The sequence below is a fragment of the Ochotona princeps genome, chromosome 11 (genome assembly GCF_030435755.1).
Source record: "Ochotona princeps isolate mOchPri1 chromosome 11, mOchPri1.hap1, whole genome shotgun sequence".
Classification (NCBI taxonomy): domain Eukaryota; kingdom Metazoa; phylum Chordata; class Mammalia; order Lagomorpha; family Ochotonidae; genus Ochotona; species Ochotona princeps.
The window spans coordinates 73,370,090-73,397,317 of NC_080842.1; the positions used below are offsets into that span (position 1 = coordinate 73,370,090).

The 27,228-nt window shown below is 65.4% G+C and overlaps 4 protein-coding genes and 1 non-coding gene across 6 annotated transcripts in view; 1 reads left to right on the forward strand and 4 right to left on the reverse strand.

Moving 5' to 3' along the window:
• Positions 1–3,667: 3,667 nt before the first annotated feature.
• Positions 3,668–7,688, reverse strand: NAT8L (N-acetyltransferase 8 like). Its single transcript, XM_004579390.4, has 3 exons — positions 7,149–7,688; positions 6,119–6,283; positions 3,668–4,791 (listed from the first exon to the last, which is right to left on the reverse strand). The coding sequence occupies exons 1-3, from the start codon at positions 7,507–7,509 to the stop codon at positions 4,424–4,426; spliced, it is 894 nt and encodes a 297-aa protein (XP_004579447.4). The 5' UTR covers positions 7,510–7,688; the 3' UTR covers positions 3,668–4,423.
• Positions 7,689–10,934: 3,246 nt separating this feature from the next.
• On the reverse strand, positions 10,935–11,896 carry NICOL1 (NELL2 interacting cell ontogeny regulator 1). Its single transcript, XM_058670371.1, has 4 exons — positions 11,818–11,896; positions 11,504–11,641; positions 11,272–11,360; positions 10,935–11,042 (listed from the first exon to the last, which is right to left on the reverse strand). Exons 1-4 carry the CDS (start codon positions 11,882–11,884, stop codon positions 10,977–10,979), a joined length of 360 nt encoding a protein of 119 aa, XP_058526354.1. The 5' UTR covers positions 11,885–11,896; the 3' UTR covers positions 10,935–10,976.
• A 2,480-nt stretch (positions 11,897–14,376) lies between these two features.
• Positions 14,377–21,459, forward strand: NELFA (negative elongation factor complex member A). Of its 2 annotated transcripts, none has more exons than XM_058670360.1 (11): positions 14,377–14,642; positions 19,001–19,172; positions 19,248–19,409; positions 19,548–19,637; positions 19,720–19,850; positions 19,931–20,000; positions 20,174–20,265; positions 20,490–20,604; positions 20,695–20,972; positions 21,056–21,155; positions 21,241–21,459. In XM_058670360.1, the coding sequence occupies exons 1-11, from the start codon at positions 14,433–14,435 to the stop codon at positions 21,423–21,425; spliced, it is 1,605 nt and encodes a 534-aa protein (XP_058526343.1). In that variant the 5' UTR covers positions 14,377–14,432; the 3' UTR covers positions 21,426–21,459. The 2 variants fall into 2 exon arrangements, with proteins under 2 accessions (XP_058526343.1, XP_004579449.2); XM_004579392.3 differs by having other exon boundaries at positions 20,177–20,265.
• Positions 21,460–22,326: 867 nt separating this feature from the next.
• The window catches only part of NSD2 (nuclear receptor binding SET domain protein 2), a 75,191-nt gene continuing 70,289 nt past the window's right edge, over positions 22,327–27,228 (reverse strand). The window contains exons 21-24 of the mRNA XM_058670397.1: positions 23,772–23,913; positions 23,553–23,659; positions 22,937–23,141; positions 22,327–22,648 (exon numbers count right to left, since the gene is read on the reverse strand). Of these exons, the coding sequence (XP_058526380.1) occupies positions 22,374–22,648; positions 22,937–23,141; positions 23,553–23,659; positions 23,772–23,913 (729 nt within the window). The 3' untranslated portion in view covers positions 22,327–22,373. The remainder of the gene's footprint in view (positions 22,649–22,936; positions 23,142–23,552; positions 23,660–23,771; positions 23,914–27,228) is intronic.
• Positions 24,072–24,196, reverse strand: LOC118760645 (small Cajal body-specific RNA 23). Its single transcript, XR_004996904.2, has one exon. It is a non-coding gene; the product is annotated as a small Cajal body-specific RNA 23 (non-coding RNA).

Sequence of the window (27,228 nt, forward strand, 5' to 3'; positions counted from 1 at the left end):
TGTCTTGTCTGAATGGACTCTTTCTGCGTCCTGCATCCCAGCGACCCGACCCTGCCAGGGCCTGGGCTGCACACCTCTAGCTCCTTGTCCCATGGGCTCCAGGGCCAGTGAATTCCGGCAGCTCAGCAGCAACTCACTGCTAGGCAAGTGCCGAGGTGTAGCCAACAACCCACGCCTACGCTGTCTTCCCCATCTGCAGCCTACGCTGTCCCCACCGGTAGCCTACGCTGTCCTCCCCACCGTCCTCCCCACCGGCAGTTTCAGCCTCAGTGTGCCTTACAAGGGCACACTGCATGGGGCCTTCTCACAGGATCCCCATGCAACGAACACAGACTCCGGGCCAGCGCCAGCCAGGATATCCATGAGTCTTGGCCGGGGCGATACTACAGTGGTCCCCAGTGCTGGCCCTCTAGAGGAACCCGAACACCCAGGTGCTAGAGCCTGGAGGACAGGGCAGTGAAGCTGGTCAGAGTCCCCACCAGGACAGCAAAGGTTGAGCAGCCAAGCTTTCTGCCTGGTCCTGAGACCAGTGCCCAGAATCATGGCACAGAAGCAGGGGGCACCAGGACCCTGCAGGAGCTGCTTAGGATGGTCCTGGCTGTGGGCCAATGAGCAGGGCCAGCCCCGGCAACCTGGCTTCTTCCCGGGTGCCCCAGCCCAGCTCTCTGTGAGTTCATGGGCTCAGGATGGCATAGTCTCACACCCAGGGCCAGGCTGAGGGTGAGCCAGGGCAACCCTTCCCAGATGGTGTCCAGGGAGGACCCCTGCAGGCAGGACAAAGTTCAGCATCTCCTGGATGCCAGCTGCCTGGGCACAGCGGGCAGAAGTACTTCAGAAACCACACAGTTAGCTTCCTTCAACTCCAGTTTTATTGAAAAACAGCAGCATTGGGGGCCGTGCAGGAGAAGGGGCACACCCACCCTGGCCCCCCAGCCTGTCACCTCAGGACCTTGGCTTGTGCCCCAGGACCCTGGGTGCATTTTTGGCACCTCCCAGGGTCTCAGGACAACCCTGCCCCCATGTGGGCTCACAGTACAGTTTCAGGAACAAACCACAGTAGGTAAGGCCCCCCACCCGCACCCTGTGACACATGCCACCAGAGGGTGTGCCCCCAACCTGACCAGAGGCCAGGTGTCCACCTGTGGGGCCTCCAGCACCCCTGCCCACTCCTGGGACCCAGGGGGGAAGGGTGGGGGTAGGGCCAGGCAGAAGCATGCCCGGCCCCGACAGACTGCCCAGCGGAAATGAGCACTGCTCTGCTGGGCCCCACGCAGGCTGGCCACAGGGGAAAGGGCATTGAGTCAGGGCCTCTGCCAAGCCCAGCATCAAGAGCAGCCACCTCCCCACTGCCACACGTGTACACACACACAGGCTGACACACGTGCAAGCTCACATGCACGCACATGCTAACACATGTCTGGATGTGTGCTTGCACACATACGTGAGCATGTGCGTATACACATTCCCACTCACACACACAGGCATACTCCACCTGTAAAATGGCTAATTATTGCTGTTTTTTTAAAAATCATCCAACCATAGAATGCAGGCTTAATTGTCTATGCCCTGGGCAGGACTGCCCACACCCAGACTAAAACTCAGACCCCAAAAGCATCAGCCAGAGATCTACCAGCATAGGGACCTGGGCCAGTGGCTCGAATGCATTTACAAAAACAGCTTCTGGCAGAGATGAGGAGCCCGCAGGCAGGAAGCAGGACACGGCAACAGGTCTTCTCCTCAGGGTGCTCGCCAGGCTGTGCCTTGGGCACCATGCCATGGCTAAAGGGGCCAGCCTCAGCCCCTGTGGGGGCCTCTGCACCCACCAGGGCAGGCAGGGGCGAGCAACAGGGCGAGGTAAGGCCCCTGTGGCCCCATATGCTTCCTTGGAATGGCAGATTGCCCAGGAAGCTGTCCTCAGGGAAGGTGACCCCCCCAAGGGACTTCCGCTCCCTCCCTGGGGAAGGATGCAGGGTGGGATAGGGGCTTCTACTCACTGCTCAGCTGCCCGCACGTGGGGAGCGAGGCCAGGCAGGAGTCAGACACTGGGGCTGTGGCCTGTCCCAGGGGCTCATCTGAGGCCGGCCACCCTTAGAGCAGCGAGCGATACCACACACTGGGCCCAGTGGCCCAGAGCTGCCTGTTGGCTGTGTGCCACAGGCTTATGGAACACTGACTCTCTGGGCCACCCTCTGCACCTGCCACCCTCCCCTGGGTACAGTGCTAGACCCCCAGGTGGCAGCCACACTGAGAGAGGGGGTGACAGGGACCCAGGACCAGAGCTCAAGAGAGGCTGCTTGGGACCAGGATGCCTCACAGAGGTAGAAGTAACGTTAGAGTGTCTGCAAACAGAACTCACTCCAGGGCCACGGTGGGGGGCGGAGGGGCCAGCCCTGCCCCTGGTGGGTGCAGGCCTGCTCAGCTGCTTATGGCCTGGCACAGTTGTCTCTGCCACCTCAGGGCCCAGGCAGCAGGCTCTGGCTCTTAATACCGCCTCCTCCTGGCATGTCTTTCCAATCTGTGTGTGTGTGCTCACTGGGCCAGAGCCCAGGGAGCGGTCCCCATATGCAGACAGGTGTAGGACACACCCCGACACCCTGGGCAGGAGTGGGGTGACAGTCGGCCGTCCCAAGGCTCCCAGGCTCCACCCAGCCTCAGTGGGCTCACACAACCCCCTCCTTGCCTGCACATACCCAGGGCCCTCCAGCTGCAAAGACACAGGGTCAGGGAAGGCAGACAGCACCCCCAGCTCCTGCCCAGCCAGCCAGCCTCAATGCACCCTCACCAAGACCAGCGTGCAGCCGCAACCAGACAAAGAGGAAAAGGCACAACTGCTTGTTTCCATTTTGCTAAAACACTTTACGTCTGTCTGTATAATCCCAATTAACAAAATCTGAGAGCTGCAAGAAAATAGGATGCCAATTTCTGTACAGTCTACAAAACCCCCTCCCAGGGCAGGGCACCACCAGGCAGGCAGCTGGGGCAGCGGGGTGTGTACAGTGGGGACGTGGGGGCGGCGTCTGTACAGGAGTCTGCGAACCTCACGGCCAACAAGGCAGTGGGGTGTGGCCCGTGAAGTCACTAACCGTCGAACGTTCCCTCCGTGGTCTGGCACGTGCGTGGCCTTGATGGCCGGAACCCAGCTCCGTGGCCACCCTGCTTGCCAGCCCCTGTCCCCCAAGCCCCCCACACCAAGGGGTGTGAGGTGGAGCTCTACGCCCCTCCTGCCATGGAGACCACGTCCAGGCTCAGCTGGACACCCAGGTGCTGCCAGCCTGCCCCTTACTGCCCCCGGTCCCGCCTGCACCCAACCTGGGAAGGGAGAAGCCGGGAGCACAGCCCTGCCCTTCCTCCCACCGGGGTCCCTGGACCCTGCCTGGGCGGGAACGGGCCTCCTGGAGCCTCCGCTCAAGCTAGGACACTGAGCTGTCCCAGGGCCACCCTCTGATTCTGAGCTGTGGGGACCCCCCACCCACCGGGTGAGCCAGGCAGAGCAGGGCCTGCTAGCACCACACGTGTCTGAAGGTGCAAGCTCCATCTTGTCCCAAGAGTTAGTGTCATGCAGACTGCTATTCTGTCTAAGTAACTTAGTAGAAACGGGTTGGCTTCAGGCTGGGAGAAGCTGTGGCCCCACGTCGTGGTGTGGTGGCGGCCCCAAGCTAGTGCAGGCAGTCCTGGGAACTTAGGGTGGGGGCTGCCTGACAGAGCAAGTGTCAGGGAAAGGTGTCTCCCGTCCAGGGTTCCCTCCCACCCCCCGCTGTGCTACAGGATGCTATGGGGCCCATGCCTGGGTGGGACACCAGCCAGCCATGCCCAGGCAGGAGGCAGGGCCAGAAGGAAAGAGGTGAGGTAATGTCTGAGCAAAGCAAGACAGAATGGAGCTCGTGGGGACAGGTGGTCCAGGCCCCTGCAGAGCAGGCCTTCGTGGAGGCCAGTCAGGCTGGCGCGGGGTGCTCACCAGCCATGATCTCGGGGATCCAATCGGGGCAGGATGCTGTGGGCGCGCGGCATGCTGCAGCCAGGCCACATCTTCAGCATGCACAGAGCAAAGCGGGGCAGCAGGCCACGCTTCTGGGGGCCTCCGGCTGAGCCAGAGCCTGGCCAAGGGCCGGGCCCCCTCCTCGAGGCTTCATCACAGAGCTTCCGTGCTCAACAGGCAGGCCGGGCAGCTTGGTGAACAGTCGGAGGGCGGTCCACAGCCTGTGCAGGGTGAGGGGTTGCTGCTGCGGACCACCCACCCCCGCCAAAGTGCCACAGATGAGCAGCAACCTGGCGGCCCCACCCCCAAGAACCAGCCAGGTGCTGTCGGAAAGGAGAACCCCAACACAAAGGCAAGGTGGGCAGGGCCGCGCCAGGCGGCGCGCAGGCGGGCAAGGCAGACGGGGCGGCCGGCGGCGGGTGACGGGCAGCGGGCGGGTGGCAGCGGTCACTCCTCCCGCAGCTGCAGGCGGTAGCGGTGGTAGCGGACCTGGAAGAAGAGGCGCTCGGCCAGCGAGAGGGTCATGCCAGGTAGCACGTAGTGGTCATTCGCACCCATGTGTCTGAAGCCCAAGGACTCGTAGAGCTTGTGGGCAGCCACCTTGACGGCCGTCGTGCCCAACACCACGGCTGAGTAGTTGTGTAGCATGGCGAACTCCAGCACCTTGCGGCCCAGCGCCTTGGCAATGCCCTTGCCACGGAAGCGCGAGTCCACGGACATGCGCAGCAACTCCACCGTGTTGTCCTCCTCGTGCGCCCGTGCGGCCACGATGCCCACTACGTTGCCATCCAGCACAGCCACCCAGAAGCAGGAGCCTGTGGGCAGTGGTCACACGGGTAGGTCAGAAATGTTCAGTCAGGGAACCTGCTTCTCTCCCTTCAGGGTGGATGGGGCCAGAGGGTGAGCAGAGGCCCCCACACCAGGGTACAGTCCAGCTCCCAGCCCTGCTGGGACCACCGTGCAGGTGTGCAGGCTCAAACGGCCTTACCCAGCCCCCTGAGCACAGAGCCCACCCTGCCTGCTCCAGCCCAAGATCCAGCCCCACTGGCCAGAAATGGCTGCCGAATGCCACAGTGTGGCCCCAGGCATCAAGAACTGTGTGGGCTCCAGCCAAGCTGGCCCTGCCCCCCGGGCCAAGAGGAGCTGCCAGCCCAGCTGCCCCCTGCCGCAGTGCGGCCCACTCCCAGCCTCCCTCTCCAGCAGGGCACAGGCCACAAGGAGAGCCCAGGGACCTCTGGTGGCTGAAGGTGACACAGAGACCTGGGACAAGAGGCCAGAGCCGTCCCAAGAAGGCCCTCACGGCCCGCCTGTGGCTGCTCCCACCTCCCTGGCCGGGTCCATCTGACAGTTCTCCATCCCCTTTCCCCCAGCATCCCTCCTCAAGGGGCAAAACAAACCTGGCCAACTGCAGGTGCCTCTGGCACCAGGGTGGGGCAAGGGGAGAGGGAGAGAAGCTCCTTTCTCACCTAGGATCACTCCAGAGTCCATCCCTGACCATCCACCCTCAGCCAACAGGAAGAGGAAGTAGCCAGGGGGAGTGGAAGCCAGCCCACAGACCAGAGAAGCCCCCTTAGCTCTGCAAGTCCTGGGCTCCTGGACCCATACCCCCGACACACCTACAACTCAGACCAGCTCCAGCAGGGGTCTGGCACCAGGACCCCCAACATCGCTGACACCCAGAAAAGGCCGAGCGCTGGGCAGGGACCCCCTAGGCAGGCCCATGGCTACCTCTCTCACTCCTGAGGGCCAGCCTAGGAAGTGGCTGAGGCTCAGCAGAAGGAGGGGACCCAGAACAGACAGCTTGACAGTGCCAGAGCAGAGTGCCAGAGCTGGCTGCCTGGAGTGTCCTAAACCACCACCCATCCCCCAGTCCAGTCCTCAGGCCCTTCAGCAGCCATGGAAGGCCAGGACTCAGTATGAAGAAACCACGGGGCCACAGGCCACCAGGGAACCAGGCACCAGGCTCAGCCCGCCTCCCCACCCAGTGTTCTGCCCTCACAGTATCCACCCCTCCAACCCAGAGTCCCACTGGGCCGCCTGTCCAGCCACCCAGGTGGGATCAGGGGTCGCCCCAGCGCTGCCTGGCCCAGGCCTGGAGATTCCAGGGTCTCTGCCAGAGGAGTGCAGGCAGCACAGACTCACCCGGTGGCTTCATGTAGTACTGCTCGATGTCGGCCATGTCCGTGTGCAGCGCACACTCCAGGTAGGCCAGGATCACCTTGCGGCTGTAGTAATAGCGCAGGGCCAGCAGTGCGGCGGGCAGCAGGCTTGTCAACAGTAGCGAGCGGGTCAGGGCGAAGCAGAGTGCTGTAGGCCAGAGGGGCCCGGGTGAGCCGCTGGACCCCCAGCCCTACCCCAGGCAAGAGCACGGGGCCTCTTCCTCCGGGTGATGAAGCCAAGTGTGTCTTCTACTGCCTATGCCCACGTGCCCCAGCGGACAGGTGCATGCTCCGCCAGGAACCCGGACAGAAGTCACAGGGCCGCTTGGCTTCCCCCCACCCCGCACTGCCCCCCACAGCTCCTCTCTGCCCTCACTTTCTGACCTGGAGAAAAAGACTAGCAGTGGCCGCTGCCACCAGGGCGACGGGGGAGGAGGGCCCCATGACCTGGAGGGGCCCTGGCCATCGGGCTGCGGAGCGCAGACATCACAGGGAGAGTCGCCTCCGCTGGGTGACCTTGGGAGCGCCGCAGGGCCTTCCGCACCGCCACCCCCACCCCGCCTCCAGCTCCCCATCCGTAAAGTGGGGGCTCGCCCTTCCCCAGGAACACCGGGAGCAGCCCCCCGCGGGGCCGCTGTCATCCCTCCCCTCTGCAAGGCGCGCCGGCAGCTAGAGCCGCACAGGCAGCCTCCCCCGCCCGCGAATTATATATAGTCGCACACTCCGGGGCTCCGCAGCGCGCTACCTGCCGCGCCATTCCCCCTCCCCAGCGAGGCGCGACGCTCCCGGGGCAGGAAGCATGTAGCTTCTGCAGCACGCAGCAGCCCCTGGCCCGCGCTCGTTCCCACGCCCTAGCCCAGCGCGCCTTGGCTGAGAGCCCGGGCCGCCGCCGCAGAGAGCGAGCGGGAGCGCGGGTGCGTGTGCGACCCCTCCCCGCCAGGTCCCCGAGCCGGGCTCCGAGATGGGGTCCGCAGGGGGAGCCGGCCCACCTCCCGCGCCGCGCGCGCACTAACCCGCCAGCAGGGCGTAGAGCAGCTGCGTGCGCGGGTGCTGCCGCAGGCCGCGGAAGGCCGTGTTGGGAATGCGCTCCAGGATGCCGTCGTAGAAGATGCGGCGCGCAGCCTCTTGCTCGGCGGCGCGGAATTCGCGGATGCACACGCCGCGCCCCTCGGGTGGTCCCGCACCCCCGGCCCGGCCGCGGGGCTGGGCCCCCGGAGCCGGCGGGGGCGCGGCGGCCGGCCCCGGAGCGGCGGGCAGCGGGGGCCACATGGCGCCGGCGAGCAACGCGTCCTTCTTGGCCCCCGGCAGCGCCTCATGGTCCTCGGCGGCCACGATCTTCGTCTCGCAGACCATGTCGGGAGGCCCACAATGCATGCACCCGGCCGGGCGGCGCAGCGCAGGGACGCGGGCCAGGCGCGGCGGGCACAGCCGGGCCCAGGGGCAAGGGCGCGGCGCCCTCGGACCCGCAGCGGCGGCGGCGGCGGCGGCGGTGGCGGTGGCGGCGGCGGCGGCTCAGGGGCGCGGGGCGGAGGCGGCGGGCGGCCGGGGCGCGCGCAGGGAGCTGCGCCGCATTTTGGAGAAGTATTTATAATGCAGCGGCGCCGGTGCAGTCGCGGCGCCCGGGGTCCCGCAGGGTCCTAGCGTCCACTGCATTGGCTGCCGAGGGTCACCATGTGATCTCGCGGGTGGGAGCAGACGCCGCCCCCGCTCCCGCCTGGTGGCACACTTCGGCCGCGACGGAGCGGTCGGGCCGCGGGGAAGCGCCCAAGGGAGGAGCGTGCGCGCTGCGGAGCGGGTGGCGGGGCTCAGTCAGGGGGTCCCAGCCGCAGGGCGCTCCGTGGGAGCTCGGGGCGGGGGCGGGACCCGGAGCGCGTGACGGGTGTCTTGCGCCCCGCGACGCTGCCCCTGCGCGCGGCCGAGGGGCGCCCGACTCGAGCCGGGCCCGCCTCTGCTGCAGCGCGCCGCGGCCCGGAGCGCAGTCACCGCCGCGTCTCCAGCTCTGCCTCCCGCCCTTTGTCTGAAGGCGGCGCCCAGCGGAGGCCACCGAGGGGGCCCAAGGGCTCCCACGGAACCCGCCGATGGAGCCGTGCGGGCTGCTTGGGGGAGAGGGTGCGGTCCGCCGGGCCTGACGCCCGTGGAGCCCAGAGCCGCGTCCTGCGCGCGCAGCACCCCTCCTCCACCTCGGGCCCGATTCCCGCAGCGGCTCCGGGGTGCGAGGCCTGCAGGACCCCTCCCGGCCCGCGCCCAGCCCGCCGGGTCGGCGCATGCGCCCCATGGGCTCAGTGCAGGTGCCGGGGGCTGTCGGTGCGGGAGACGCGGACTGTGGGGGGGCGGGCGAGGGCGTTAGTATGGGAGTAGACTCCCCCGGGCATGGCAGACCCAGCCCTCCTGCAGGCCAGTCACAGTCCAAGGACAACTAGGAGCTGTTCCGTCCGCACTGCCTGGGGCAAGACCCCAGCCCGAAAGCCCTAGACCCTGTGGTGCTGTGGTCTGAGGGGTCACCCGCCGACCGGCGGGAACACGGCCTGCACGTGGGAGTGAGGGTGCTGCTTGGCACAAAAGGGGGTCTCGGGCAAGTGAAAGTGAAGCCAACTAAGGCCCACGTCAAGGGCAGAACAGCCAGGGCTGCCACCTCCACATCTCCCAGACGCCGCGGGGAAGTGGCCGGGGTTCCCACGCTGCCTTGCTGGACAGCCAGGCGGAGCCACGGCTGGAGGCATGGCTGGAGTCCCCGTCAGCCAAGCCCCCCGCGGCCCAGGCAGGAAAGGGTCTTAGTGAGAGTGAGCGTGCCAAGAGGGGCTGGGGAGGGGAGTGACCTTCTCCTGCCCCACGTGAGGTCCAGGAAAGGGGAGAGGCCAGGTCTGTGGTGCAGACAGGAGAAACTGAGCTGTGTCCTGCCCTGGACCCCAGAACCTGCCAAGTGCTGCTCCCTTGGGCTCACTCCCCGAACCACCACAGGTGTGAACTCCACCTGCATAGTGGCCTGGGGTCAGGGTTCGGGCCATCATGGGGCTCAGCCAGAACACCCAGATGCAGGGAGGAGCCTGAGCCCAGGACTTTTACAGCCCGCTTCCCCTCTGCTTAAGGATGCTAAGCAGAGGGGTCTGTCACTGGAGCCTGCAAACCCCGTTCCCCACGCCAGCTCCCACCCTTCAGGGGTGGCCACAAGCAGGCTGGCTGAAAGAGATCTCGTGGGCCTCCTCCCAGAGATGGACGGGGCCCAGGGGCCCAGGGGCAGCCTGGCCAGGCTCCGGGTGCCTGTGGCATCCCCCCTTGGGCCCATGGTAGGGTGGCTCGGGCCAGGAGGCCCCAGCAGGTGCCAGGTGGGGGAAGGGGGCTGGGATAATGGGGCCACCGGAAAGCCTGCCCAGTTCACCACTTGGCCACCCTGGGTGCCCTTTATGTGTTTGTTCAGGTTTATGTATTTGAAAGGCAGGCTGTCCCCCCCCACCATGGCCAAGCCTGGAGGGAGCCGGCAGCTCTGTCTCCTGCCTCGGTGGCAAGAATGCAGGCACAGAGCCCCTCACTCACTGGGGCTCCCACCTGTCCTCCCTGGCACGCTCCCCCCCTGGAATCCACCTGTCACACATCTCCCAAGCCCAGTGAGGGCAGCTTCACCTCAGCCGGTCCTGCAGTTGCACCCCAGGAGCGGCCCCTGGGCTCCCCTCTGCACCCTGGCCACCTGGCTTGCCCCTCCTCCACCCAAGATAGGGTTCCTCACACACCCCAGTACTCCCCATCTGTTCTGATTTATTGGTTGGTTTTGAAAGGAGAAAGAGAGATCTTCCATCTGCTAGTTCACTCCCCAAATGGGAGCCAAGAGCTTCCTCCCAGCCCACCCCCACCCCTACCCTTAGGTGCAGGGTCCCAAGGCTTTGGGCTTCCTCCACTGTTCTCCCAGGCCACAGGGAGGGCACTGGGGCAGGAGTGGAGCAGCAGGGACAGGAAGTGGTGCCTACAGGGGATCCTGGCATTGCAGGTGGCAATGGGCTGTCTCCTGCCCCTCATTTTCTCTAGTAATGGGACCCTGAGCTGCCAAGTCATGAGCAGAGCCCTTATACAGACCTAGATCCCAGAGTGGCATCTAGCTGAAGCCACGGCTGGTAGTCCCAGGCCTGCCCTCCGAGAAGGGATCTGCTGTTCCCATACTGGACTTGCTGATCTGGGCAAGCTAGAATCCTCTCACTGGCCCCTGACTCCTCCATCCCTGTGCTCTGATGCCAGGGAGTTGGGGCAAGACCGCAGCACCCACTCAGGACTCCCTCTGACTGGCTCCCCAGCATGGTGTGGGCTGAGGAATCAGGCACCTGCCAGGTCCCTGGAGAGCACATGCCACAGAGCTGAGGAGCCAGGATGCCCGTGGGGCTGGAAACGGTGCGGAGCGGCCAGCAGCCAGAAGCCCAACATCCTGGAGTGGGCAGGGATCGCCCAGCCCTCCCTGTCTGGCACAGGTGTGCCAAGGAACTGAACTTGCTGCAGCCCTGGGTTTGCTTCTAACCATGTGAGAGCCTGCTGTTCTGAGACCCTCTGACAGGAGGCAGTGCACACAGCTGCGTGGGTGTCAGAACCCCTGCCAGCTCCGTGTGTCCCACCCTACCCACTGGGAGTCCCCAAAGCCAACCCCACTCCAGTGTGGAGCAGGCGGGGCGTGGAGGGGGGAACTCAGACCTGCGGCATCCGCCAGTGTCCACATCCCATAGTCCCCAGACCGGGTGGCTCCCTGAGGGGGACCTTGGCGCTGCCGAGAGCGCCCGGGGCAGACGCGGGGCCGAGGCCCGAAGGCAGACACGACACGAGAGTGCTGGCGCGTGTTTATTCGCAGGAGCAGTGGCCGCGCGTCCTCAGCGGCCCGCGGGCCAGCAGGCGCACAGGGCCCGGCGCTCGGCCTGCAGCAAGAGGGAGTCCGTCTGCAAAGCAACCAGCGGCCCCTTACTCATGCGCCCGCTCGGGGTCCCGCCGGACACCTGCTCTCAGGGGTCCCTAACAACCCGCCTCCCCACGGCCGGCTCGTGGGGCGCAGGACTAGCAGGACCCGCCCCCCCGCATCCCGAGAGTCCAACCGCACCTGCTTGCCAACCCGCCCCTCCCCGACCTGAGGAAGCGTCCCCAGGGGCGCGGGCCGGGCTGGGGGCTCACCCGCGCGTCCAGGCTGTAGGCCGTCTTCCGCAAGTCCTGCAGGGCACGCTGCATAAACTCGAACGCGTGGCAGTCCACGCACGGGCGGCCTGCAGGGCAGCCGAGGCTCAGGCGGGGAGGGCGCGGCACCCGGCACGCCCCCTCCCCGCACCCAGCGCGGGCGGCCGAGGGACGGTCGCGGGGACAAAGGAGCGCGGCGCGGCGAGGGCCCGCGGGCCGCGCCCGCACTCACTCTGCGCGGGGACGGCGCTCCCGGCAGCGGCCTCGGCGCGGGCCCGGGCGTCCAGCAGCGAGAGGCCCAGCAGCAGCAACAGCAGCAGCGGCGGCGGCGGCGGAGAGGCCATGGCCGGCGGAGGGAGCCCGGGCCGCCCTGCAGCAGCGGCAGCGATGGGCAGCGCCCGCAGTCTCCCCCGCGGAACACCGAAGCCGCGTCCCGCCCCACGCCGGGGACGGGGGCGCGGCCACCTCATCCACCCCCGGCCCGGCGGCCGCGGAGCCCCTCCCGGACCCCGCCCCGCGCCCCGCGCCCGGCCCGCCCTGCCTTACCGCGCTTCGGGGATCCCGCGACCGGCGGCGCGGGCGACTCCGAGGACGGTCTGCGCGCCCCGCGCATGCGCCCGGCCCGGGCCCCCCCACCCCACCGGCACCGGCACCCCACGGCGTCGTCATGGAAACGCGAGGTCCTGCGGGTAGCCGTTTAAAGGGCCAGCGCCGCTGAGGGCCCCGGTGCCGCAGGTTGTCCGCGGTGGGTCCCCGAGGGCTGCGTGGAGCAGGCGGTGAGGACGGCGCGCGGCCCCTGCTCCTGGCCACCCGCGACCCCCGGGAGCAGGGGCCGCGCCGCGGTCACTTCAGGACGCATGGGGCCCTCTCACCCCGCGCGACCCCGCGATGCCAGCGCGATGCCAGCGCTGCGCGTGCAGCCGCCACCGCCTTCCCAGCCCCGCGACCTGAGCCGCCGTCTCTCCAGCTCTGCGAGGCCCTGCGGGTGCGGGCTGGGCGTCCTTGCCCTTGCTGCCCTCTGCCGTGTCCATGCCGCCCTCCGGCCTCCGCGCTGAGAGATGCAGAGAGGGGGAGCGAGTGCTTGTCCAGGAACTTCCCCAGGCAGCAGCACCGCACGGGCTTCTCCTGGCACTGTGTGCGGGCTTGGGTTTGCTGACTGTGGTGGGAGCAGTGGGTAGAGGCAGCCTGCGGTAGGCATCTGGCTGGAGCGGGAGCGGGTGGCAGGCTTCCCGGCTGGGTGTCCCAGGGGAAGGCCGCAACTGCCCGGCCAGGGGAGGGAGGAGTGCCTTTACAGGGAAGGGGGTCAGTTCCTGTGGGCTGTACTTCCTTCTGGAAGTTGTATATTTAGCGCCCCCCACCCCTGTGGCTCCCACGTGGGGGGCCGTCAGCAGGGAGCACACACAGCGCCTAGGGCCAGAAGAGGCCACGTGGACCTTGAGCTGGGACCTGGACGCCAGGGGCCTGCCAGGGTGACCCCACAGCCCTGTCCCCACTACCCCGTCACTGGTGGCCATGCAGCCCAACTCGGTTGGCTCTGTTCCTCTCCGCGTCACTCTCCCTCTCAGATAACAACACACTTTGTGATTTTTCAGGATGTTATTTGTTTTTATTTGAAAGATCTTCCATCTGCTGGTTCACTCCCGCAGCGGTCACTGCAGCCGAGCTGAGCTGATCCGAGCCAGGAACCAGGAGCTTCCTCAAGGTCTCCCGTGTGGGTGTGGGAGCCAAGCACTGGACCATGTACCACTGCTTTCCCACAAGCAGTGCTTATGCGGGACTCCAGTGCCACGGAAAGAGGAGTAGTGTGCTATGCCACCACGCTGGCCTCAGATTATGGTTTTGTCGTTGGTGTGTGCGGTTTTTTGTTTTTGTTTTATGAAAAGAAGGAATGTCAACCTTGAGAAGGGCCTGGTCACACTCAGGGTAGCTGTGGACACCCCATGAGTGACCCCATCAGAGCCAGCCCGGCACCCCATCTTCACAGCAGAGGGAACCCCCACAGGCAGGGAGCTGGTGAGGTCTTGGTCCATGGGTGAGGGGTCTGGGGAGGGTCTGGTGTGAAGCGCCCTGGCAGGCTGCAGACAACAGCCCAAGGCAAGGAGGCTCCTGGCTGCAGCATGACCGGAACCCGCTGTCAGGGGCAGCTGGGGTGTAGACTCAGATGGGAGAGGCTCTCTCTCCTCTTTTACATAAATGAAAATAAGTGAAGCGTTTCCCAGAGGAAAGAGAGCACCCCTTGAAAATAAACAGGAAAAAAAAGAAGGGCCCAGCACGGTAGCCTAGCAGCTAAAGTCCTCGCCTTGCATGCATCAGGATCCCATATGGGCGCCGGTTCTAATCCCAGCTGCTCCACTTCCCATCCAGCTCCCTGCCTGTGGCCTGGGAAAGCAGTGGAGGACCCTGCACCCACACGGGAGATGCGGAAGAGCCTCCTGGCTCCTGGCTCCAGATTGGTGCAGCTCCAGCTGTTGTGACTATTTGGGCAGTGAATCCGTGGGCAGATCTTTCTCTCTGTCTGCTCTCTGTAAATCTGCCTTTCCGATAAAAATAAATAAATCTTTAAGAAAAATTAAAATCTTGGAAAATGACCAAGTAGGAATTCTAGAGTTGAGAAGTACAGTGCCCAGGGGCTTGCAGCCCTGTGGGTCAAGCCCTCCCCTGTGGAGGAGCTCACGCGCCGGCTGCTCCACTCCCTTTCCAGCTCCCTGCTGCCGGCCTGGGAGACCCGCAAGAAGCTCCCGGCTTCCACCTGGCCCAGCTCTGCCCCGGTGGCCACCGGGACAGCGAGGGCGCCTTCCAATCAGAACTCCTGCCGCCCTCCTGACCAAGGGGCCCAGCAGGCCGCTGACCACAGCCGGACACGCGGGTGCGGCTGGCGCCCGGCCATGGAGCAGGCCAGCCACACAAGACCCGCCTGTGCCTCGCCAGACCTCGGCTTGTGCCTGTTTATCTCCCCGGGCTTTTGTTCGTTCGCCGTAGAATGCCGCAACCCCTACGGAGTCTGTATTATTCCTCGCAGGCAAGGTGACCAGCCGCCCGCTGACACGTCATCTCCCGCCGCCGCCGCCATGCTGCCGTACGGACCCGCGGGCGCCGCCATGTCGGGGTCCTCGCCGGGGGCGCGCAGGTGTCCGCGTCATTTGCCGGCGCGCTCCCCGAAGATGGCGTCGATGCGGGAGAGCGACACGGGCCTGTGGCTGCACAACAAGCTGGGGGCCACGGACGAGCTGTGGGCGCCGCCCAGCATCGCGTCCCTGCTCACGACCGCCGTCATCGACAACATCCGCCTGTGCTTCCACGGCCTCTCGTCGGCCGTGAAGCTGAAGCTGCTGCTGGGGACCTTGCACCTCCCGCGCCGCACCGTGGACGAGGTGAGGCGGGCGCCGGGCTCTCCCCGCGGAGCCTGTGGGGGTCTGGGAGCCTGGGGGCCTGGGAGCCTGGGGGCCTGGGGGTCTGGGAGCCTGGGGGTCTGGGGGCCTGGGAGCCTGGGGGTCTGGGAGCCTGGGGGCCTGGGAGCCTGGGGGTCTGGGGGTCTGGGAGCCTGGGGGTCTGGGGGTCTGGGGGCCTGGGAGCCTGGGGGTCTGGGAGCCTGGGGGTCTGGGAGCCTGGGGGTCTGGGGGCCTGGGAGCCTGGGGGCCTGGGAGCCTGGGGGTCTGGGGGTCTGGGGGCCTGGGAGCCTGGGGGTCTGGGAGCCTGGGAGCCTGGGGGCCTGGGAGCCTTGGGGGTCTGGGGGCCTGGGGGTCTGGGAGCCTGGGAGCCTGGGGGTCTGGGAGCCTGGGGGCCTGGGAGCCTGGGGGTCTGGGAGCCTGGGGGTCTGGGAGCCTGGGGGTCTGGGAGTCTGGGGGTCTGGGGGTCTGGGGCCTGGTGGGACGGGGCCCTGGGGGGCGGGGGGCCTAGGGGGATGGGCTTGGGGGCACTGGGGGGCCTGGGGGTCTGGGAGCCTGGTGGGACGGGGGCACTGGGGGGCCGGGAAGACCTGGGGGGACAGGGGCCTAGGGGGCCGGGCTTGAGGGGACTGGGGGCCTGAAGGGGACAGGGCACTGGGGGGCGGGGGGGGCCTGGGGGCCCGCCTCTCAAACTAGACCTTGGTCCTTGAGCAGCAGCGGACTTGCGTGCACTGGTCACTCCCAGGTGGCCGCAGGGAGCTGGAAGTGGAGCAGCTGGGAGTTGAACCCGTGTCCACGTGGGATGCTGCTCAACACCAGCCGCTTTAGAAAGTCTTCCAAGTGTACTGAAAGATCAGTTACAGAGAAAAAAGGCGTTTGGGTGGTTTAAGCTCCAAATGACTGCGCTGGCCAGGTCTCCATGCCCGGAGCTCCTCCGGGTCTCCCACGGGTGCAGGGTCCCGAGGCCCCGGGCCGTCCTTGACGGCCTTCCCAGGCCACAGGCAGGGAGCCGGATGGGAAGTGGAGCAGCTGGGATGCCTCAAATTCAGATGGGGTTAGCCCACTGTGCCACAGCCACAGTGCAAGCCCACGGGCCCAGGAACTTTTTTTTTCTTACTAATAAATTCACTTTATTTTGGGTGATGTTCACATAGTTGAGAAGGATACATGTCCATGTGGACCACCAATTAGGGTGGGGAGGGTCGAGGAATAGGGAAGAGTGGATGAGACAGCTGCCTCCAATCTCCTTTTCTCCCTGTATCTGGGGAAAGAGGAGAGCAGGGGGGAGGACCGCTCCCAGCAGCCTGACCACGGCAGCACCCAGGGGTGGGGACGGCCACTGCGGTCATCCCAGGGTCCCCAGTGTGGAGCCTGTTCCGAGGGCACTGCCCAAGCGGTTTCGGCAGTTCTGAGGTGTTGATTTCGTTGTTCCAAGCTTGGGGAAATCCTCCCAAGGCCCACTGGCTGATACAGTCCACCTTAGAGTCTCTGCTCCCCCAGATACTCGCTGTCAAAACTCAGCCGGGAGAGCTGTGCAGTTTGTCCTGCCCCCGGGGTACTGGACGTCCTCTGCAGGCCTCGATGAACTGGCTGTCATGTCCCGCATGTGCGTCTGGGCGTGCCATCCACCGCACGGGCTCCAGCAACCGAGGAGGCCCAGTTGTGACCCATGCACTCCACGGTCAGTGCACAGCTCCTGTGATTGTCACCGTGGTTGGAGTTCTGAGTCCAGCGGTCCATTTGGGGTGAGGGGAGCCCAAAGCAACTTGACCAGAGGTGACCCCAGAGCTGACTCCTGCGTGTGCCAGCCAGTGCAGGGTCCGGCTCGCCTATCCCCCACTTCAGCCTGCAGTTACCTGGTTGGTTGTGTGTTCTGTATGTTAGTGTTAGGCCACAGAGGCCGTGGCTGCTTCGGGCTAGCTCTGGGAAGGCCACGGGACTGGATCTGCTGGCCCTGTGCCCACAGCACAGCTGGAGGCCGCTGCCGCCGCCTGATGGCTTGCCCTGTTGCTGGCACCGGGGCACAGTAGGTTCTAGTCGTGTATGTGTGGCTCTTGTGAAAGGCAGAGTTAGAGCAAGATCCCCCGCTTTGCTGCTCGGAGCTCACCGTGGCCTGAGCTGGAGCGAGCCGGAGCCAGGAGCCAAGAGCCCCTTCCCAGTCTCTTCCTGGGCACTTGGCCCATCCTCTGCAGCTCTCCCAGGCACGTTGGCAGGGAGCGGACGTGGCGCCCATACTGGCAGCAGTTTGGCCCCCTGGCCCCTCCTCTCCGTGACCGTCCCTTGTGTCGGTGCCCGCCATGGCTTCCGACCGCACAGGGAGGGTCTGTTGCCTCTTGGCCTGGCAAGGGAGTGTTCTTGTCTCTGAAAGATTTCGCCAACTCTTCTGATTGGGAGTGCTGTTGGCCTGCTGGCCGAGTGGTGCCTGCGGCAGCCACAGCTCACTGGTGGACGGGCTGCCGTGGGGGCCTCCTGCAGCGCTGCGGGCTGGCTGGCCGTGCGCCTGGCACCCATGCTGGCTCCGACCTGACTGTGGGTGGGCTGTTGGGAGGGGTGGCCAGGGTGTCAGTTGTCTCCTTGGATGGGTGCGGGGCCAGCTGTGGCTCCGGATGTAGTTTAGGGGCCAGCCAGGCACGGTGAGCCGGGACTGAGCTGCCTGGCCACTGTCTTGGTGCCCGATCCGTCCCCACGGGGTTTTCCCCAGCTCGCCCAGAGCCGACTTCGGGGTCATTCTCTTCCTTGTGTCTTGTACACGTGCCCAGGTTCATGGTGCAGGTGTCACCTTGGTTCCCAGCCCCTAACGGGTCTAACTATGGTTCCAGCCAATAGCGTGTTTCCTGTGTTAAGGCGCGATTCTTTCAATTTCTGTGGGAATTTCCTCACTGACAGTGTGATTTAGAAGTGCCTTTTTTGTAAGGTTTGTTTTTATTGGAAAGTCAGATATACAGAGAGGAGGAGAGACAGGAAGATCTTCTATCCGTTGTTAATTCACTCCCCAAGTGAGCGCAACGGCCAGAGCTGAGCTTATCCGAATCCAGGAGCCTCTTCCAGGTCTCCCACGCGAGTGCTGGTTCCCAAGGCTTTGGGCCGTCCTCGACTGCTTTCCCAGGCCACAGGCAGGGAGCTGGATGGGAAGTGGAGCAGCCAGGACACGAACTGGCACCACCACATGCAAGGCGAGGACTTTAGCTACTAGGCTACTGCACCGGGCGCTAGAATTGCTTTTTGGGGCTGGCACTGGGCACAGCAGGTTAAACTACTCCCTGAAACATTGATGCCTCATGTGTACGCCGATTTGTGTCCATGTAGCCACGCTGCTCATCCAGCTGCCTGGCAAAGCAGCAGAGGACGGCCCAAAGCCTTGGGAGACTCCTGGGCCTGACCCCGTCCTGCCCGCTGCGGCCATTTGGGGAGTGACCGGGGGGTGGGGGAGTTCTCCCTCCTTCTCTCCCTAAGCTCCCTTAACTGTCTCTGCTGCTGTGTGCGCTGACCAGAGAGGGTGCCGAGCTTGGTGCGTGACGTGCACGCCCAGCTTTGTTGGACAGCATGTGTGGTCGCCTTGCTGAGGCCTCATCTTGGGTGACACCCAGGCCCTGGGCCTAGCTGCCACCGCCTCCGGCACCGAGGCGGGAGTGGGAGGAAGAGGCCCTCCCCCCATGGCTGCAGTGGCCAGGTCTGTGTGAGGCCAGGGCGCAGGGCCTCCAGCCCTTGGGCCAGCCTCGCCCTAAGCAGGGGGCTGCTGTGGGTGGCAGCTTCCCGCTCAGGGCGTGTGGACTGTTTTCTGTCAGCTAGGTAGGGGCTGCAGGGTAAGCCTGCAGGCGGCATGGGTTCTGACAGCGTCCTGCCCCACCTCTCCGAGGTTTGCCTAGTTTGTCGAGGGTAGGGTTGTTGGGTTGTGGAATATGGCCCTGTGTTGCCTGTGGCGAGCTGGCTATCATGTTGGGGGGCTCCCGGAGCCCATGCTGCTGCCAGCGGGGGGTTCCCCTGCAGCTCTCATCCCACCCATGCTCCCAGCCCACAGCCCACAGCCCGGGAAGTCAGGCGCCCTAGGAAACACACCCAGGACACGACTCCCCCTCTGCCCCGAGGCCTCAGGTGACCAGGGCAGCCCAGGGGACACGGTGGCGTCACGCTTGGCCTCGGGGTCCCCAGGCGTCTTGGCTTGTGTCTGCCGGCCTGGACGTTCCCGGCAGGACCAGAGTGGAGTGTGAGCTGGTCACCCAGCACTAGCAGCAGCGACCCCTGTGTGCACTCAGGGTCACGGCAGGTGTGCCGGTGACCCGCCCCCCGTAGGGGCCCCGTGAGCCGGGCGTGGCGGGGTGGTCACACGCGTCCTGTGCCCCCAGATGAAGGGCGTGCTCCTGGAGATCATCCAGCTGGCGGCGCTGGACAGCGACCCCTGGGTGCTCATGGTGGCCGGCATCCTCAAGTCCTTCCCTGACACCGGCTCGCTCAACCTGGACCTGGAGGAGCAGAGCCCGAACGTGCAGGACATCCTGGGGGAGCTCCGAGAGAAGGGTAGGGGCCGGGGGCCCGGGCGGGGGGGGCGCCCGTCCTCTGTCCTCACAGGCCCTGCCTGCCCTGCTCCTACAGTGAGCGAGTGCGAGGCGTCGGCCATGCTGCCGCTCGAGTGCCAGTTCCTCAACAAGAACGCGCTGACCACGCTGGCCGGGCCGCTCACGCCCCCCGTGAAGCACTTCCAGCTGAAGCGCAAGCCCAAGAGCGCCACGCTGCGGGCCGAGCTGCTGCAGAAGTGTGAGTGCGGGAGAGCGGGGTGTGAGCGCGGGCTCCTGGGGAGAGCTGAGGGCCGGGAAGCCAGCCCCCCATCCGGCCCCCATCCGGAGGGCACCTCCAGGCCTGGCAGGGGCCACACGGACACGCACCTTCCCGCAGCCACCGAGACGGCCCAGCAGCTGAAGCGGAGCGCGGGGGTGCCCTTCCACACCAAGGGCCGGGGGCTGCTGCGCAAGATGGACACCACGAGTAAGGGGGTGGCCCGGGGGGAGGGGGTCTCGGCCTCCCTGTCTGCAGGTGGGCAGGGCCGTTGACACCCAGGCTTCCGCAGCGCCCCTCAAGGGCATCCCCAAACAGGCGCCCTTCCGCAGCCCACCGGCGCCCAGCGTCTTCAGCCCCACCGGGAACCGCACCCCGATCCCGCCGTCCCGGACACCCCTGAGGAAAGAAAGGGGTGTGAAGGTGGGCCCCACCCCCGCCCTGGGATGCCCCAAGGGCCCAGGCTGGGCTTCCCATGACCCCGCGGCTCTCTGCCCCACCAGCTGTTGGACATTTCTGAGCTGGACATGGTGGGCGCTGGCCGAGAGGCAAAGCGCAGGAGGAAGACCCTGGGTGCGTAGCGGGCGCGGGCCGAGGGGATCCCAGGTGTGCGGTGGGCGCGGGTGCACAGTGGGCGGGGGCGGAGGGGACCCTGGGTGCGTGGTGGGCGCTGGCCGGGCCAAGGGGACCCCGGTGTCAAGCGGAGGCGCTGGGAACCCGGGGCCACGGAATCTCTTGCCGGGCAGCAGATGCAGAGGTGACAGACAAGCCAGCCAAGGAGGAGACGGTCGTGGAAAACGCCACCCCGGACTACGCAGCTGGCCTGGTGTCCACTCAGGTGGGGTGCTGTGCGGCTGGGCAGTGTCCCAGAGTGAGGGGGTGTGTGTGCATGCCTGCGTGTGGGGACGTGGAGGGGCGCACGGGGAGCCCGGAGCTCCAGCCACACCCACAGGGGGCTCGCCTGGGGGCAGCAGCTCTGACCATGGGTGGCGTGGGAGGCCCTGCTGGCTGGGCGCCCCGTGATGCCCAGGGGCCAGGGAGACCGACACCTCTGTCTTCCAGAAACTGGGGTCCCTGAGCAGCAGCGAGGCTGCGCTGCCCTCCACCAGCTACCTGCCCTCCACCCCCAGCGTGGTGCCTGCATCCTCCTACGGGGCCAGTGCCGAGGCCCCTGCGGGTGAGCTGGGCCAGGCCTCCGCGGCCTTGGGACGGGGGACCCCCTGCCACCACCCGCCCCCTCTCTCACCTGGGGGCCCCTCTGTCACAGCCCCATCCTCCCGGGAAGCCAGTCTGCAGGCCGGTCCGTTGCCCGAGGAGCCAAACACCCCGAGCCCCACGCTGGCAGCACCCTTCAAGCAGAGGGCCCCCCTGTACAACAGCGGCCTGAGCCCCAGCACTGCCACCCCAGCGCCACCCCCCACAGCCCCCTCGTCCCCGCTGACGCCCAGCACGCCCCCAGCCGCTGGCCCGCTGCCCCCGGTGGCCATGGTGGTACAGCCACAGCCGCCCACCCAGCAGCAGCCTAAGAAGAAACTGTCGCTGACGGTAGGCGGGTGTCCGGCGGGAGGCAGCAGTGGGGCGGGAGGCACCCTGGGCACCCACGGCACCCACACCTCTCCCTGCCACAGAATGAGCAGATGCTGGCCGCCCAGGAGATGTTCAAGACGGCCAACAAGGTCACGAGGCCCGAGAAGGCGCTCATCCTGGGCTTCATGGCGGGCTCCCGAGGTGGGTCGCGGGCAGGGCGGGCGGAGGAGGCGGGAGGGGGCTCCCTGGCCCGGGCACCCACCTAGAGCCCACCCCCCGTCTGCAGAGAACCCGTGCCAGGAGCAGGGCGACGTGATCCAGATCAAGCTGAGTGAGCACACGGAGGACCTGCCCAAGGCCGACGGCCAGGGCACCACCACCATGCTGGTGGACACGGTGTTCGAGATGAACTACGCCACGGGCCAGTGGACGCGCTTCAAGAAGTACAAGTCCATGGGCCACGCGTCCTGAGGTGCCCGCGTGGAATAAAGGAAGCAGAAAAGCCTTTAAAAATGTTTTAATACAAAAATACTCGTACACAGTTTTCCAAACACAACTTTCCACTGTAAAATGCTATTTCCCTAACTGGCAGTTCTCACATCTCGTTCAGTGTATTGGCCCCAGTGTGAATGTCAAGTTTCGATGGCTGGACTGGGCGTAGCAGCAGTGCTCGCGGGGCAGCTGCGGGCGAGGGTCTGGGAAGGGTCTGGGGGATGGCCTCGCTTCCCCAGGGACTCACATGGCATCTAGTTAGTGTTATCTGCTGGTCAGTTTCCCCACCTGGGAAATGGGCCCACTGCCCTGTGTCCCTTAGCACGATGGCCAGCCCCGGCACTGACAGCCTTCCAGGAGTACCACCTGCAGGTCAGCACAGAGCCAAGGGTGTAGGCACTCCTCGGGTTGCAGGGAGAGCTGTGGCAGCACCAGAGGCCCCAGGAAGCCAGGGGAGGGAGGAGCAGGGCTGCGGGGCCAGCCTGTGGGCACGGCCGCTCCCCCGGGAGCACCAGGGCGCGTCAGTGAGCACGCATGGCAGTCAGCATGGTTGGTCAACGAGGTTTAGGCAAAATACACTGAGAATAAAGGCCAGAAATGGGGCAGGAAAGCCAAGTGAAGCATCCCCGGGCTCCCACCACAAGTGAAGGGCTCACGCGGCCGGGCCCAGCTGGCAGCCGGGGGCACGGGTTCACATTAGTACAGACAACACATTTCAAAGGAGAAGCACAGCCCCGGGCTTGGTGGGCAGTGCTCCTCACGGCACACACTACACTACGCTGCGGCCAGCCTTCAGACGCAGCAACTCCCGTCGCAACTGAGCCTACGGCGGCGGCTCCAGGGGCATCAGTGCTGCCAGGGGGCTCAGTGGTGGGGGGCCCGGCCCAGCGCCCCCTCTCCCTGCAGCCGGGCAAGCCGCCACCTGTGCTACTTGCCTTCCGTGAGCCGCCGCCGCCAGCTCCTCCTCCTCCTCCTCCTGCCCGCGGTCTTCCCTGGCTCCGAGAAGGGTTTCTCCGTGTGGGTGCTGCCCCCCTCCGCCGCCCCCAAGTCATGCTCGCAGCAGTAGGCCCGGCCGTCCTGGGCCGTGCTGAAGGCTGCGCCATCCTGGTGCTCCTTGCAGAACGAGTTGGGGCACAGGTGGCAGAAGGTGGTGGAAGGCTTGCCGCACACGTCACAGTGGTGCCACGGGCACTCCCACTTCCCTGCAGGCGACAGTGGCACAGGAGGCTCAGAACAGGCTGACAAACACACAATTGAAGGCGACTCTTGCCCTCAGCCACCAGGCGGGCTCAGGCTGGCCCAGGGCATCCCTAAGCCTAACCTGTCCCTGCCGAAGCTGGCTGCCCTGGCATCACCCGTGACCATAGAACCCTCTTGCTACGGACAAGACTGGCAGAGCTTCTAGAACCAGCTGCCATGCCAGGACCTGGGCCCCACAGACAGGACCAGGAGCAGCTGCGCAGGACTCCAGCCCCGGCACGGGCACCTACCGAAGGGCCGCTTGCCCAGCCCCAGGCAGGACAGGTGGTAGGCCTTGGTGCACTGCTTGCGGTCACACAGCACCAGCTGGCCGCCGTCGCCACAGCGGAAGCACTCGTCCTCCGACTGCCGCCGCCCCTCCCCGCGGGCCCGGCGCCGCCGGCTCTTCTTCTTGGCCTTCTTGCCTTTCTCCTCCGCGGACAGGGGCACGGACGTCTGCAAGAACGGGTCAGCTCACCGGGAGGCAAGCAGCCCGCAGTGCTCTGGGCTGCAGCGGGAGGGCCGCTGTGGGGAGTGCCCACGCCTGGCCCAGGAGCTCCACTTCCAGCCCAGCGCCTGCTGTCTGCTGCACGCTGTGGCTGCAGCTCCCGGCCTCTGCCTGGTCCAGTCCTGGCCGTGGCAGCCATCTGCAGAGTGGCCCCGGGGACGGAAGCTGCTCCCTCCCTCTGCCTTGCAAGTAAGTACAGAGATGGTTGACAAAGGGCCCTCCCAGGGGCAGGCTCCACAGCATGGGAGGACAGTGGCCATAGGGGGGTGGGGGCACCTGAAGGCCCCAGGGAGGGCCCAGCACCAAGCCGCCTCCCTCCCTCGCCGCCAGGCCTCCCCCGGGCCTCCCCCGGGCCTCACCTTGGGCCTGTCCCCGAGGAAGCCGCTGCAGTTCGAGGCCCCGCAGCGACAGACCGTCTTTTCGTTGCCCAGACAGTCGAGGTTGTAGTTAAAGGTCAGCTCTGTCCCTGCGGGGAGGGACACCACACTGGACGTGGCCCTTTGGACCAGTCCACAGCCTCGCACTGCACCTGACCTCTAACCCACAGCCTCCCACGGCGCCCGTCCCAGGGGCTGCACCTGCAGGAATGTCGCATACGGCAAACAGGCCGACACGGGTGTCACCGTTGACCGTCCACTTGAGGGTCTCACAGTTGGGCTGGCAGCTGTGGTTCATGAACCGTGAGTAGTTCCCCTTGGGGCCGGCGTCAATGATACGGTCCTGCAAGAGAAGGGGCAGCGGGGCTCTGCTCACTCCGCCTTTCAGACTCGGGGCACACTGCTGCTACGTGCCACGCAGCACAATGAAGACGTGTACCTCCTCAGTCTGAACAGCTGAGGTTTGGGGACGCACCCTGGCAGGCCTGCAAGGCACCTTTTTGTCGTCCTGGGAACCGTGGTGACCTGCACCCACTCGGACAGGACACCCCCAAACCAGTTCTGCTTCTCTTGCTCACGGAAGGCAGGTCGGGACCACACGGAGAGGACCACGCCCCAGCGAGCGCCAGCAAAGGCCCTGCACTGCCCACGTGACCCAGGGAGACCCACCCTGCCTTGGCCCACAGGAGCATGGGCCGGCCAAGATGCCCACATCCCAGAGCAGGCCTGGCTCTGCAGCTGCACACAGGGAGGCGGCAGTGCTAGCCCCAGCAGCTGGGTCCCCCACGCACAGGAGCCCCTGGCCAGTCCCGGCTGCAGCAAAGGGCAGGTCTTCTTGCCAGTCTCTTTGCTTTTTAAATAAAAATTTTAAAGTGTAAACAGCTATAATCAAAAAATTCCCCAAGAGCAGATCTACAGACAACTCAGTAAGCAGCCAGGATCAAACTTGCACACACTTGGAGGATGATGGCGAAGGGTGTGCTCAGACCCCGGGCAGCAGCCCAACCCAGCCAGACACGCCCATCCGGGTGACCCAGCCCAGCCGGACACGCCCACCAGGGTGACCACGCCCACACAGACACGCCCATGAGGGTGACCACGCCCATCAGAGTGAAGCAGTCTGGACACGCCCATCAGGTGGCCCAGCCCAGCCGGACACACCCATCCATGTGACCCAGACACGCCCATCAGGGTGACCACGCCCACCCAGACACGCCCATCCGGGTGACCCAGCCCAGCCGGACATGCCCATCAGGGTGACCACGCCCAGCCAGACACGCCCATCCGGGTGACCACGCCCACCCAGACACGCCCATCAGGGCGGGACACAATCTGGGTAAGAAAATCTTTCATCCACTAGTTCTTTCCTCACATGGCTCTGATGGCCAGGGCTGGGCCAGGCCAAAGCTGAGTTTTTTCTGGGTCTCCTCCGTGCAAGTCAGGGGCCGAGCGCTCGGGCCGTCCTCTGCTGCTTTCCCGGGGAACTGCGGGCGGTGCAGCAGCCGGAACTCACACTGGTGCTCTCCATTCTTCACTGTGGATTTGCTGGACGTGGTCAGTTTAACTTTTGGGGGGCCTGTCGCACTGTCGTCCACGGCTGGCAAATCCAGTGGTGCTCCTGGGTTCCGGTTCCCACGTGCCCGCCAACACCGGCGCCTCCTGCTGTCCGGCCGGTCACCTGTGCTGTGTGCCTCGCTGGGGAAGGCCTCCTCTTCACCCCGTCTGAAGGGCCTGGAGGCAGTCTTCCAGGCACTGTGCCCCTGGAACGCTTGGGGCCACTCTGGAGCCGCCCCTGCTGCCTCCTGGCCCACGCAGGGAGACAAGGCGCCCTGGCACAGGAAGCCAGCAACCTCCCGAGGGCCTGTCTACTGTTCCTTCCTTCTGCTGAGTTTCCCTGTGTCAGCTCTCATGCAAGGCCTGATGTGGGGGCGCCCGTGGGCTCGTGCGCCTGGGTCTTCTTCCGGGCTCTGGGCCACACTGTCTTTAGGACACGCCCGTACACATGCCAAGCTTGAAGAACAGCTTAATCCCAGTCCAGAGAATGTGTATCCACGCACGACAGTGTGAGACACCTGGGACTCGGAATCGGATGGCCCCGTGCCCACATGCCGGTCTCCGTGAGGTCTGCGTGAGGTTTTGAGGCCTGGCCTGGGAACGTCTGTTCCCAGTACTTCTTTCTCGGCAAAGCTCTCCAAGCACAGCCCGACCTCTCTGCTCTGGGCCCCACATGTCATGCATCCATGCCTCTGCGTTTTCTCATGAAATCGGGAGGGCTTCCTGTGAGGAATCCCCTCCCCGCTCAGTTCTCGTCCACTGTTCCAGCTGTGGGCCTGGAGGGACACCTGCGGGGCCTTCATCCATGGAAGCCAGGTCTGTTCACAGGAACGGTCCCACTCCAGTCCCTGCTGAGACGCCCACGGGGTCCACATGGGGTGTCGCCCTCACCCATCATTCCAGCCCACTTCCCGACTCAGTATGCTGGGACTGTGGCGGATCTCCACGCTGACGTGTGGAGGGATGGTGGCTGCAGGCTTGGCTTTGTACCAGAGCAGGGCTGAGTGGTAGGCTGGCCATGTGCCACAGAGGGTTAGGTCAATACCAGAATCCCACACAAGTGCCGGTTCAAGTCCCAGCTGCTCTGCATTTAAAAAAAGCTTCATTTGAAAACTAAAGTTAGAGAAAGATCGTCCATCCACTGGTTCACTCCCCAGATGGCCTCAATAGCCAGAGCTGAGCTGATTGGAAGCCAGGAGCCTCTTCCAGGTCTCCCACGCGGGTGCAGGGTCCCGAGGCTTTGGGCCGTCCTCTGCTGCTTTCCCAGGCCACAGGCAGGGAGCTGGATGGGAAGTGGAGCAGCCGGGACTTGAACTGGCGCCCAGATGGGATGCTGGTGCTGCAGGTGCAGCTCCACCCACAGCCCCACAGCTCCTGTCAAGTCATGGTCAGACTGGACACACACTCCCATTTCTTCACAGGCTTGGTGAAAACAGTGGCCGTCAGAGTTCCGCTCCCCAGCGTGCTGTCACAATTGTCATCATCTGTGGTGTGCAATGTTGCAGGTGGTGTCTGTGCCAAGGCCCAGTGTGGGATGCAGATACGGTAAGATCTTTTTTAAAAAAGCAATGACCGGGGCCCGGCGGCGTGGCCTAGCGGATAAAGTCCCCACCTTGAACGCCCCGGGATCCCATATGGGCGCCGGTTCTAATCCCGGCAGCTCCACTTCCTGTCCAGCTCCCTGCTTGTGGCCTGGGAAAGCAGTCGAGGACGGCCCAAAGCTTTGGGACCCTGCACCCGCGTGGGAGACCCGGAAGAGGTTCCTGGTTCCCGGCATTGGATTGGCGCATACCGGCCCATTGCGGCTCACTTGGGGAGTGAAACATCGGACGGAAGATCTTCTTCTGTCTCTCCTCCTCTCTGTATATCTGACTGTAATGAAATAAATAAATCTTTAAAAAAAAAAAAAAAAAAGCAATGACCGAAAGGAATAGACCAACTGCCCACGTGCTGGTCACCTCCCGGATGCCCGCAGCAGGCAGGGCGGGCCAGAACCTGCTTTAAGTCTCCCACAGGGACCAGGGTCACTGCCGAGCCCTCCTGCCACCTCCCAGGGTAGACAGCAGAGGAAAGCTGGGTCAAAGGGGAGTCCAGCCGCAGCTGG

Excerpts from the sequence above, each read along its gene's own strand:
- NAT8L (XM_004579390.4), bottom strand. The coding sequence starts at position 7,509 with ATGCATTGTGGGCCTCCCGACATGGTCTGCGAGACGAAGATCGTGGCC. Across the intron at positions 6,284-7,148 it reads GCTCTACGCCCTGCTGGCGG|CACTCTGCTTCGCCCTGACC; the intron begins GTTAGTGCGCGC and ends TCTGGCCTACAG. Across the intron at positions 4,792-6,118 it reads GTACTACATGAAGCCACCGG|GCTCCTGCTTCTGGGTGGCT; the intron begins GTGAGTCTGTGC and ends CACTGCCCACAG.
- NICOL1 (XM_058670371.1), bottom strand. The coding sequence starts at position 11,884 with ATGCGCGGGGCGCGCAGACCGTCCTCGGAGTCGCCCGCGCCGCCGGTC. Across the intron at positions 11,642-11,817 it reads CGCGGGATCCCCGAAGCGCG|GGCGGCCCGGGCTCCCTCCG; the intron begins GTAAGGCAGGGC and ends CCGCTGCTGCAG. Across the intron at positions 11,043-11,271 it reads CCTACAGCCTGGACGCGCGG|ACGGACTCCCTCTTGCTGCA; the intron begins GTGAGCCCCCAG and ends GTTGCTTTGCAG.
- NELFA (XM_058670360.1), top strand. The coding sequence starts at position 14,433 with ATGGCGTCGATGCGGGAGAGCGACACGGGCCTGTGGCTGCACAACAAG. Across the intron at positions 19,173-19,247 it reads GGGGGAGCTCCGAGAGAAGG|TGAGCGAGTGCGAGGCGTCG; the intron begins GTAGGGGCCGGG and ends CTGCTCCTACAG. Across the intron at positions 20,266-20,489 it reads CTGGCCTGGTGTCCACTCAG|AAACTGGGGTCCCTGAGCAG; the intron begins GTGGGGTGCTGT and ends TCTGTCTTCCAG.